The sequence below is a fragment of the Catharus ustulatus genome, chromosome 9, assembly GCF_009819885.2.
Source record: "Catharus ustulatus isolate bCatUst1 chromosome 9, bCatUst1.pri.v2, whole genome shotgun sequence".
In the NCBI taxonomy this organism is placed as follows: domain Eukaryota; kingdom Metazoa; phylum Chordata; class Aves; order Passeriformes; family Turdidae; genus Catharus; species Catharus ustulatus.
In genome coordinates, this window is record NC_046229.1 from 7,262,396 (window position 1) to 7,274,653 (window position 12,258).

Here is a 12,258-nt window from a genome sequence, read left to right on the forward strand (position 1 = left end):
CCCAGAATGAATTCAAGGGCAGCTCAGTGCTCCCTTGGAGCTGTCAGCCACCATTTCCCAACACACGCTCCCCTCTCAGCTCATTCCAAGCCCAGGTCCGTGTCTAAGGTAAGCTGAAGTGGAACACAAAGTGAATGCACTTGAAGCACCCTCCCCCAGGTGATTTTCCATTTATGCAGCAGGCTCACTAATTGCAGAAAGAGTGATTACCCTTTCAAGACGCAAATATAAACCTTGATTACTTTGAATGTGTGTTAGTGAAATGTGGTTCTGATCCCAGCTGGGCAAAACCTGTGTTTCAGAAAAATTTCTGAAAATGCACCTAATAGGATCAGCATGGAAAAACTGTCTGTGACTGTTTTTATCCTCTTCCCATTTGTGATACTCTCAAAAGGGGGACTGAACTTTCCATCCCAGATCCCTAAAGCAGGCAGAGTCCTTTCTCTCATGTTACTGTGTGCTTCAGCTCACCAAGCTGCTGAATGGAGAAACAGGTAACTTATGAGATGTAAAAAGGAGCCAACTTTTCAGTGGAAGTGGGGAGATAATCTGAATCAAAACCAGCCCCAATGCCAGTTGTGTTCTGCCATAAGAGCATCCAGACCATACAGTGATTTTGGTCTTGCTACTTTGTGAAGAAAGGACTGCAGAAAAATTAGGGGACAACCCTAACAAATGCTATAAAGCAGATAGAACCATAGTAAATAGTGCTAGTGATAAAATATCACTTTCTTAAATGGAAAGTGCAGGTTGCTTTTTTTTTTTTTTAATGGGCTGGTGCATGTTGTAAAGTGTATATATATGTATATAATCAAAATATATGTATATACATATATAGGTAGATGGAAAGATGATGTTTTTCAGAGCCAAGTCGTTAAACAGACCAAATTAACCACTTCTGCTTTTTACTATGGCAGGGTGAGGTGGATTTAAGGATGAATTAAGCAAGCTGTAAATTTATGAACAAACTCATTCTGTGGTTTGAAATTAATTATTATAACCAACATGGTAACTTAATCTCACAAAAACACGAGTTTATTAATAGGTGAAGGAGCTGAAGAACCACACAGTCCATCCAGCCCTCTGATAGAGTTTCCTAATCTCAGTTACGAAATTCAATGCTGCAGTTTTACAAGGTACATATTCTCAATCAGTGAATGTTACAGAACATAAACATGAAGTGAATATTTGTATTAATGAGATTCAAACAAGTCAACTGAAAGAAGTATCAACTCTAGTTATAACACATGGTGAAAAGAATCAAATTTGGAATGTGATCATATATACTGTTGTACATCAGACAATATGTACACTGTTTCATATTGCATGACATTCATAGCATATTCATAGAAAAGTCAAACTAAATGATGGCTTAAAAACTGTTATTATCACTGAAATTTGCTCACTATGTTTTAAAGTGTTGATATTGACTGAGTTAATATTTTCATTGTGTAAAAATACTGTATATAGTAGAAACCCTTCAGCATCTTCCACATTCAAATAAATGAAAGTTACAGTTTGGTATTTGGTGTTCAACATCTTAAATTAAACGGCCGATTCTTTCTGGCCTTTGGAAGGAAAAACAAATCATGAATATGCTCAATCTCTGGTTTGACTACAACGTTTCTCTCTTGAAGACCTTGCTTCTGGAATCAGAGACTAAACCTCTACCTCGGCTGAGGTGCGGCTGGGAATACTAAAACATCTGAACACACTTAAAAAGGTGGAAAGTCCATAGCCATTCTACACACTTTCATTTATTGTCTGGACAATTAAAGTACAAATAATTCAAACACAACAAGGTTATGAAAAAAACATTTACAATACTTTCCCTCAGAAATGATCTAAACTAGCAAGGTTAACATGAAGTCATTCATTATAACTAAAGTATACAACTGCCTGGTCCTAAGAAAGATTTTTTAAATTATTATTATTATTCAGATAGTAAAACACATCGTAGAGAAAAGATTCTGACATGCCTTCCCCACTAATGCTTAGCAAATGCATCAAAACTTTCCCAGCAAACTGCGCTCATTCATAGCAGATGATGTATAAAGGTTTCCCTGAACATTGAATGAGTGTTCCTTTAAACTAAAATCTAACATTGTTAAAGTAAAAAACTGATAAAATTATGATGCAGCCTTTGCTTTTAGTTATTTGTCTACTACAAAAGTTTGCCTCTTCAGTGTGAAAAAACAATACTTAGTCTACATGCAGTTAGTGGGTATAGCATGGAAAAAATGCACAAAATAAGCACAAGTTATAAATAACCATAACGTTTTATTACCATTAAGACTAAACTTGTATTGAAAAGATTTTATATAACAAGACAAGAAAAGCAATAGCAAATTTAACTATCAACTAGATTATGCATAGCGAGTAACTGTTTCTAGTACTCAGGGAAGAGCATGACCCTTTTTTGTTTTAAATATATAACCGTACAAAGCACAAACATACTAAAATGATCAGTGCACTGGACATGGGAGAGCACCCCCTCAGTCATTTTGTTCCCTTAGCTCTGTTTTCCCCAATCTGAATTACATTAAAATAAAGACCCAGTTGTTTTCTTTTCTACTGTGCAGTAAGAAAAAATATTCACAACAAACATGACAATATATCAAACAATATTTCTACACAAGTTACCTTGATACCTCTGTCACTTAAGTATCATAAGAAAACATTTTAAGACATATACAAACAAAACTAGCAAAGTGTTACAACTTATAATAAATTAACCAAAAGAAAAAATAACTTTATATATATATATATTTATATTATATATACACATACACACACAACAAAATGACACAATAATATGCTTCTTCCCATAGTTTAAGTAAACAAATAAGTAGACTAGCCAAACTAGCTATATTTGATTTTGGCCATATGCATCACATCGGCAATTAAATAAATAAGTGTTTCAAGCAACATAAACAGTGTTCCAAATGTGCCAACACAGCCCAATTATATTAGCTTGGGCTATAAAGTGAATTTGAAAATTCTTAACAAATTTAAAGCAAATGTATTTTTTTCTAAACACATTACATTTAACTATGATACTAAGATATGTAAATAATTTTGTAGCACCTACTGCTCAAACCAAGGAAGTTTTTGATCAAAAAATTAATTTTTTTAACTTTTGTTCTGCTGATATCCCATACTGATGACTTAAAGAAAAACCGTCTTGCAACTCATCTCCTTGCTTTTGGGTTTTGACTGTGGGTAACTGCGTGCCTGGGAAGAACACTCTCCCGTACTGTATTTAATATTTTTATTACATGCTATGAAAAGATACGAAGATCATCTGTTTGTAGCCCATCCTTCAAAAAACAATCTACTAATCCAGTTTAAAACACACATCTTGATCTCTAAAAAGTTACCAGTGCAGTATGAACATGACAAAGTTGTCAATTTCCCCTAAATTAGCCAGTCAAAATATTTTTTCTCAAATCCAGATTCTCTTGTAAAAATTCTTTATATTTTATAAAAATAGATTTTTCTTGAAACCCATTTTCAGCAAAGAGACCACCTCTTTGGCAACATTGTTAATGTTATTTAAATTGTTATGTCATCAGGTATCCCCCGTTACCCCATTCCCTAACAGAAGACTGTTTAGTTCACATGATACAAAAGAAAAAAGGAAAAATAAAAAAAGTTGCAAAATTATGTTCTTCTTTTTGCAATTTTTATTGTTCCTCTTTAATTTGTGTGGGGGGTTTACCAATCTGATTCAATCAATGTTTTGAAAAAACAGAAAAGAAAACAAAAATCTTTTTTTTTCTCGCTTTTAATCCCATTAGTTCGTAAAAATTGTTTTTTGTTTTATTATTTTTTCAAATGAGTGAATGGTCATCTTAAAAAGACCCACCTTCAAGGAAGGTAGTAAAACTAGCTGGCCGGGTAAAAATCCCTGCACATTGTTATCTATGTATATTATATTCAACAACGACAGCTATGAAAGAACATTCAATGCATCAAAGGTTTTTTTTTTTTCTAAGCATTATAAAATCCTTTCCTGTTCCTCACAGGATATCCAATGTTTTAATACTTAGGCAACACTGGCTTATAAAGTCCATGGTTGAATATAAGCCTTGAAGAGTTTTTTTTTTTGTTTTGTTTTGTTCGTATATATATTTATATATATATATTTTAGTAAGTAAGGATATGAAATTCAGGATTTGTGGGTTTTATTGGTTTTAAAGGAAACTTGCAATACTCTGTCTCCTAAACGGTATCCATTAAGGCTGGCAATCGCCATGGCAGCTTCGTCGTAGTTGGTCATGGTGACAAAGCCAAATCCCTTGCACTTGTTGGTGTTGAAATCACGGATCACCTTGACATTATTGACCGCTCCAAAGGGACCAAACAACTGCCACAGCACGCTCTCATCCGAGTCGGGAGACAAGTTGTAGACGAAGATGCACCATCCAGTCCCGGTGTGACCAGGGATATTCATTCCCACAAGGCTCGTCATACCATCAATTGTGATCGGAGAAAACCTACCGAGCAAAAAGAGGGGTCTATTCTAAATATATCTCTTGGCACGAGCTGCAGGGGTCCGAGACTTTAAAATGAGGCAATGGTACTGAAGGGTCTGGATCCTGTCCCTGGAAGATGACCACAGAGCCACCTTTGCTCTCTAACTCCTGCTGAAGAGGAGGGGAGCTGCACTAAATAAAATCGCCAAATCTGGGCATAAATGCATCTCCCTCCGAGGATAAGCCTTGCTTAGATGTGTACAAAGACCTCAGAAAAGAAATGCTTGAGGACAATCTGAGTCAGAGAGGGCCTGCACACGCTGTGATAAACAACAGCTTGTGTAAAAAGGGCCTGTAGAAATTTGCTACCTATTCCCAGCACTGATACAAGTTTCAGGACAACAGAGATGTAATGCTTTATCTCCTACTAGTCTGCAGTGAAAAAACCCAAGCAAACTTCAAGACCTATTTTAAAGATTAATAAGAAATGCCTTTGTCAGGATTCAGCTGTAACGGTAGATTCTTCAGCTAAAAATACTATTAGAGAGATGTCTCTAAGTGGTAGATTTTATTTCTCCTCCTAACATGGCCCTTAATTGACATACACTGGGGAAAAAAAAATCCAGGTAATAAAAAGTCCTAAAGCCAGCCACATATCAAAGAAGGTTTATGCAGCAATTGTAGAATAAGTAGAACATAAATACAATTAATGAACACATCAGCTGATGCCTTCATATTGTGAGGCTTCATTTCCATGACAGGCTTTAGGTTCTTCAAAAAGTCAGTGCAAGGACTAACTCCCAGAATTCAATAGAGTACCCTACTCTTTCTCTGTTGTTGTCCTTTGGGACTTTACCTCGAACATCCGAAGAGAGCAGACAAAGCCAGGTGTTTATGAACACAGATCCATCATGGGATAGCAAAGGCTGGGCAGGATCTATGGAGATCATCTGATCAGCCTCCTGCTCCAAGCAAGGCAAACTTCTCAAATGAGATCTGCTGCTCAAGGTCCTGCAGAGGGAAGCTTAGGAAACCTCCAAGGACAGGAACTCCCCTCCTGCAGCCCCTGCTGCAGGGCTCCATCCTCACTGTGAGTGAGTTTCCCTTCTCCACAAGTGGAGCTGCAGCCTGTGGCTGCTGACTTTTGTCCTCCTGCGTTTGACCTCCGCGAAAAGCTCGGCTTCATCTTCTTTCTAAAGCCCTTGTAGCAGCAGTCAGCGGCTAAACTCCTCATCTGCCTTCCCCGAATTTCAGCACATTCCTGCAGCTTTCCAAGGTCTCCCCAGTGGCAGCCATGGCCAGCAGCAGTGACAGCCCCTGCTCCTCCACCAGCTCAGTGTCACCCGCTGATGCGAGCAGGGCGCAGCGCAGCCCATGACTCAGGTTATTAATGAAGATGTTAAGCAGTATCAGCCCTCAGGATCAACATAATTTTCCTTTCATCAGTGTGGAAAAAAAATTGACATGCTTTCTGAAGCTACACTTTGGGACATGTTTTAAAATAACAACTGCACAGAGGAAATGTCTTAAAAATCCAGTTTCACGTGTACCTTCAATATGATGAGTTTTAATACCAGAATGGAATAATAATTCCTCAGGATTTTCTGAGCAATGATTGAGGGAGCAGAGGGAGGGACTCTGATGCTGAGCGAGCTCTCGTGCTCTGCAAAACTTTTTACACTTGTAATAATTTCCACACACATTTAGCAAACTGCACAATATTATGCAGTGTATATTAAATAACCATAAAGGAAACTACACACTTGATGGTTGCTCACTGTTCTGTTGACGCCTGACTTCACTTTTTATGTATACTCAGGGAAAAAGAAGACACTTGGAATATACATCTTAAGCTGAGGATCATCACTGGGGTGTAGCTATGCTGTAAATGAGCAGTTCACAAATGCTCACAGCATCAGATCCTCAGGAAGGTTTGCAGACAGTTTATTAAAAATACGTGGCAATTTTCCAACTTAACTTCACTTTTGCAAATTCTCTCTCGACACATTAGTTTCTCTCCCGCACAGTGAAACCAGTGACATTATCACAACAGTTCAGCACAAAAAGGTTGGACAAGGGCAATTCCTACTGCTCCCTCCACTGCAGGTGGAAATAAGGACTGGAAATAAGGCACAGCCAGGGTTTGTACACACCTACAGCTTCAGCTCATGTTGAAATCTGGAAGATGGGACTCCAAGTCCATCAATGGCCAGTAGTGACTGTGCCAGTAACATACATAAACCAGCAAACACTGCTTTTTGGAATGTTAAAACTGAATGTGAAACACAACACTAAGGGATACACCACTCTCTAAGGAAGGATGATGTAAAACCCGTGCAATGCAAAGCCATGCATGTCACAATGCATTATAAGGCTTTGCATTTTAAAGAAAACTGCACTGATGTAAGGGTTAGCGCTTCCTGCAGTTCACTGGAGAGCAGCTTCTCCCTGGACACCTTCAGGAGCTATCCAGCTTTCAACTATTTATGTGCCACGACCACAGCAGCTGCTGTAAATCCAACAAAACATGCACAAAACTGGTGCAAGTGTACTGACACAAATACAAGCTCACCTATCACATAAAGGTGCTTTGCTACTAGCAAAGTGATCTGAAATTAGCCTCAATAAAACCTTTTTCCCACATCAGCATGTCTCACTTTCCACCAGTACCACACAGCACAGTTTCTGAAGCAGCTTCAGAAATTATCAGTGCGGTATTTTTTGTGACCCTGCACCTATAAATTCAGGTTTTGCTAGTGCAGGTACAATTGCCAAGCTTTGCTGAGAGGAGATAAGAACTAATTTAAGATGCCTGCAAAATGACTTTAAAAGCTGCTGTGTTTTTAGAGTAACACCGCAGACAACGTTGAGAAAGCAGATGCATAACCTATAAAGGCAGGTAATTTCTTTTTCTCTGCTCAGACCAAGACTATCCTGTACCACATGCCAGCCCAATTCCAGGGAAGAAGCAGCAACAGAAAAACCCCAGGGAAACTTCCCAGAACAAACCCATCCTTCTGACACTGACTTGCACCTGGACAGACACTTGGCTGGGAGATTTTCCATGTTTCTGACAAAGTATCAAGGAACAAATAAAGTTGGAGAAGGGAAAGATAAAATCAGGCAGGGGGTTCTGACTCACTGTATCCCGATCACCACTAAGGATATCCTGACACAACCAACGTGCCCACGAACACCAGCACTGGTGCTCTGGGGAGAAGCTGTTTTGACTTTCCTCTTGTGAGTTCTCAGGATTCCAGATCTGTACACTGAGTTACTGAGGGGTTAAACCCCACCTTACTGTCTGAAACTAGCTGGTGTAAAGATATACTTACCATACCTTTTTAGAGGATGAGCTTCAGAAAAAAAAAAAAAAGCTCAAGTAATTTTCAAGTGTGGTGAGTAGACCATTTCAGAAGATTAAGTAGTACTTTGTCATCTTAAGGTAACATCAGGAATAAGACTACACCTTTGTTTTGCTGCAAGGGTCGCTTATGCTGATGTTGCCATTAAAAGAAACACTAATAACACATCTCATTTTAGCTACCAAACACTCATGGAACAGCAGAAATGTTGACAAATCAGCTGAGTTTTCACACATACGTGCACATACAAACACATAGCTATTTTAAACGAAGAAAAAAATAAATTTCAAGGACTGAAAAAAAAATTCAAAGTATTAAACCTGTAACAAAAGAAACTTTGGGCTGATTGAGGTGCACACAGCTGTATTTTCAAGTCAAACTTATGATGCCACATGTGGGAGAAAGGTGGACTTAACTGTGAGACAACAGCAGCCTAATTTTGATTTTTGACTTAAATTTTCCATTATCAGATCAGAGATTTGTTAAAAACCCAAGTTAATAGTTTTGCTTCTGGAAAAAGCACCACTTAGCAGAGCAACTGCAATTTCAATGCTTGTAGCTGTGGCACCTAAACCATTTGAGAAGCCCACCTGTAAATAAAAAAAAGGTTGAAAAAACCCCACAGAACTTGCGCGTGAGGCCTTTAAAGTAACAAAACCAACTGAAGTCCAAACTTAAAAAGAATTTGACATGCTGGTGGAAGAAAAGAAGGGATAAAAAAAATAAAGTTAGTGAATTAAAAAAAAAAAATAAATTGTAGCACCAATCTGTGCCAACACGGACATCTGGCAATCTGTGGAATTCTAATTACCTCTTTACGCCATAGGCCATATTAAGCAAATTGTCCAGCCTGAAAAGAGAAGGAGGGTCTTTGGGTTAATGTCTCACAGATGGCAAGATCGCTCAATGGAACTATTATTAATAGTGTTCCATTTTCAAAGAAGAAACGTTCAACAAGTTTCCCACACATCTAAGGAGCCTAACAACTCCCGGCCTGCTTTGTTAAGTCTGAGGTTGTGCTTAAATTTTCACCAGAGCATTTAAAAGCCTTTTTATAACTTGTCTATAGTCTTAGAGAAAAGATTAACCTCCAGAGCTTGGTTTTAAAAAATCCACTTAGGATTTGTCCTTTTATTTTTTTTTTAATAATTCAACTTTTTTTGGTAATTCAACTGTCACCTTATATTTACATTTAAGTTGGAAATAAAATGTCGAGTCCAAAACTGCTGGACCTGGAAAAATTCTTGATAACTTGCTTTAATATATTCTCCCCATTTTATTATATATATTTAGTATTAATCCTTCACGATGTGTCAATCTAAATTGACAAATTTTGCAGAACATAATAATCTGCTTTCCATGGCAGCACAATAAAGTCCTTCTGTCCATTGAATGATTCAGTGATAACCTCAATGGACACAGCTGCGTGCCAAAGACACAAAAACAAGTATAAATTTAATGTATCCAATGACTGACTTTTTATGATCTTTAATTCATTAGCACTTTTCATCACTGACAAACTAAAATTGCTTCTGAATAATTCCCTAAAACCAGTGTGCAACTCAGTTATGCAAATATGTCCAAGTTTTCTTTCTGGAAGGTAGACTTTTATTTGAAAACCCGGTTTGCCTGAGAACTATTAAATATAAAGTAATAGGAACAGCACATATTGCTAACTCTGCCTTATGCATCAGATGGAAACACTATATTGAGAATGCAAAGCATAAAACATCCCCAAAAGCATCTGAAGACTCACACCAAAGACTAATACAAGGGCTCTTTATACTAAGAGCAGATATCTCAGGCTAATAAATTTAATGATACTCCTGCTGACTGGGACAGACTCAGCTTTTTTCCTGCTACCAATCCACTGTCATTAACATCAAAGTCTAAGCTGCATCAAAACTCCACTAATATAGCAGAAAATAAAAGCATTACCCAAAAAGAGAGAAAGAACAGGACAGTCACTGCTCATTTGATTACCAGTGTAACTCTATTCTGTCCTCCCTTTTTCTATGAGCCTTCATGAGATCTGATTGTACAGTACTTCAGCTGTTTTAGTAAATACAACATGACTACTGCTGTCAGCAGATTTTCCTCCTCATTCTCCAGGAAAGAATATTTAATTTTGCAAAGAAAATCAGGTCAGCCTACGCGACTAAAGCATATTTTCCTGCACAGCACCTGCCCCACACTGTCGTGGCTGGTGGAACTTCAGTTCTTTTCCAGGTAATTACCTGAATCTCTGAGCCTGGTGGTGAAGTGGTCCAGGATAGCGTCTGTTGGGAGACTGATACAGCTGTGAAAGGAGTGCCTGGCTTGTTTTCTGGCTGGGGTTATTGGCAAACTTCACAGTAATTGGTTCTGTAGCACCGCTAGGCTTCTGGCCATTTAGTCCCTTTATGGCTTCTTCTGCCTCTATTCTCTTATCAAAACGGATAAATCCCACACCTCGAGAAACCCCTGGGAAGTAAGAACATGTGAAGAGATGAATATTCGTAGGAACAGCCTCATCTATGTAATGAGCATAAACTGAATGCTGGGTTTGACTTTGCACAATAGGTGGTTTGCAAATTAAGAAAATTCCTGTAAAGAAAAATCCTCTTCCCAATGTGTAATCTCCAAAATCAGCCCTGACCACACTTAACAATGATTATAAGTAAACAATATTCTGCATTTTGATAGTCCCTCATTAAGGAGGCAGTAGTTATACCTCCAGCCACATTTTTAAGGAAACAGGTACTGCATTTTAATGGAAAGTCAAAAAAACCCAGCTGCAGACATTTAGAATTTTGCCATTTTCAGAAAAAACATGCATGTATCAAGAAAATCTTTCTTTTAACCTGTGACTTGATCAACCAGAATCCGTGAGGTGATGATGCGCCCATATTGTGAGAATAACTGCTCTAATTCTTTCTGGGTCATGGTTTTGGGAAGGCCGCTGACATACAAGTTGGCATCCCGGATGGATGCTGAACTTGGACGGGCATATGACACCTACAGAGAGAAAAGGAGAGGAGGGTTAGTGAGCTCCAGCCATCCTTGGCATTTTGGACAGATAATGTTCTGTTCTCTCACTAGAAATAACCCTGCAGTTCAGACAGGACCTGTCCTGGGAAACCAGCAGAGCCAGGAAAGGCTGGAGGAACAAAGGAACAGCTACAGAGACCTTAAAACAGACACGAGGGTTCTTGAAGTGCAGTGATAAAATATTGTTCAGAGGTGGATTAATGTGCAGTTTCCCAGGCATGGCTATGTAAATTTGCCCCCACGGGTGTGTGGATGATTTGCCATAGCCAACCTTGCATGCTGAAGTTCCTGCATGCTTTTCTTTTTTCCCCTCCAAGTGTCTGAAACAGATCAGGTTATTTGGGGAGTGATCTTTTGTGCTCTCTTTGTGTTTGCATCCTGAGCTGGCAAGATCTGTTCTGGATGAACAGTAAAGTACTGGTGAAATTAGACTAAATGAACATCTGCTCAGGGAGCTGTAGACTGACACTCATTGTCAGATCTGCAATTTATCATGAGAAGTTCCCTTGCATTATAAAGCCCAGAACCAGACCATAAAATATTATGACCAAGCAAACAAGAAAATCTAGCTGTGGCACTGCATGTATGCTGCTGGAAAATTACTGATTCAAGCCTCTTAACTGCTCTTCTACCTATGAATCAGATTTATAATTATAATAGGTGCATAAAAAGCCTTCTGCACTTTTGAAATAATATATACATTTAGAATCAACACATTTAACATCATAAAAACACTTCCAGGATAAAGCCTAATGGCAAATATTCAACACAGATCATGAATTACTTTGCAGCACATCTGAAAAAGCATTGCAACCCAAGCCGAATATTCTGCACTTCATTTTGATTTATTTCAATATAAACAGATCAGTACTCTCCTGCATTGTGTCTTAAAATGTGTCTAGGAAGGAAGTGGGGGGGTTCCCATCACGAATACATTCAGCAATTGTCTTCCCATCTTCCTAGCCTCAGCCTGAACACAGATGATGTCAAATGGATGTCTATGTGTTTTATGTGTCAAAGAGTTGTCTTTATGCGCTACACACCTAAAAATAGATGTTGACTCAACACAGAAAATTATGTTAATGACTAATATTTGCTTCCACAATCTTCTCTGCATAATAGCAGACAAACTCTAAAGATTCTACATTTTAAGGTTTTTGGCAATTTCTTTGTAACTTACATGTTTGTCCATAACCTTTTAAATCTAACATTTACAGAGAAGGCTGGAGAGAGGAGGTGGAAAATTCAGGGAAAGAAATATGAAATAGATAAAACATTTGCATCAATGGAGGCAAGCTTAGGCACACAGCACAAAGGCTCAGCAGACATGAGCAGAGAAACCTTCAAGTGCTGAAAGGAAGAAGGATACTGGGGTAGAAATCGTT

The 12,258-nt window shown here is 38.3% G+C and overlaps 1 protein-coding gene across 6 annotated transcripts in view; it reads right to left on the reverse strand.

Moving 5' to 3' along the window:
* Nucleotides 1–1,013: 1,013 nt before the first annotated feature.
* ELAVL4 (ELAV like RNA binding protein 4) overlaps nt 1,014–12,258 on the reverse strand; it is a 64,750-nt gene continuing 53,505 nt past the window's right edge. For all 6 annotated transcript variants that reach the window (XM_033066914.1, XM_033066917.1, XM_033066913.2 and 3 more), the window contains exons 4-7: nt 10,687–10,840; nt 10,081–10,306; nt 8,655–8,693; nt 1,014–4,499 (exon numbers count right to left, since the gene is read on the reverse strand). In XM_033066914.1, coding sequence (XP_032922805.1) covers nt 4,172–4,499; nt 8,655–8,693; nt 10,081–10,306; nt 10,687–10,840 — 747 coding nt within the window. In that variant the 3' untranslated portion in view covers nt 1,014–4,171. The remainder of the gene's footprint in view (nt 4,500–8,654; nt 8,694–10,080; nt 10,307–10,686; nt 10,841–12,258) is intronic.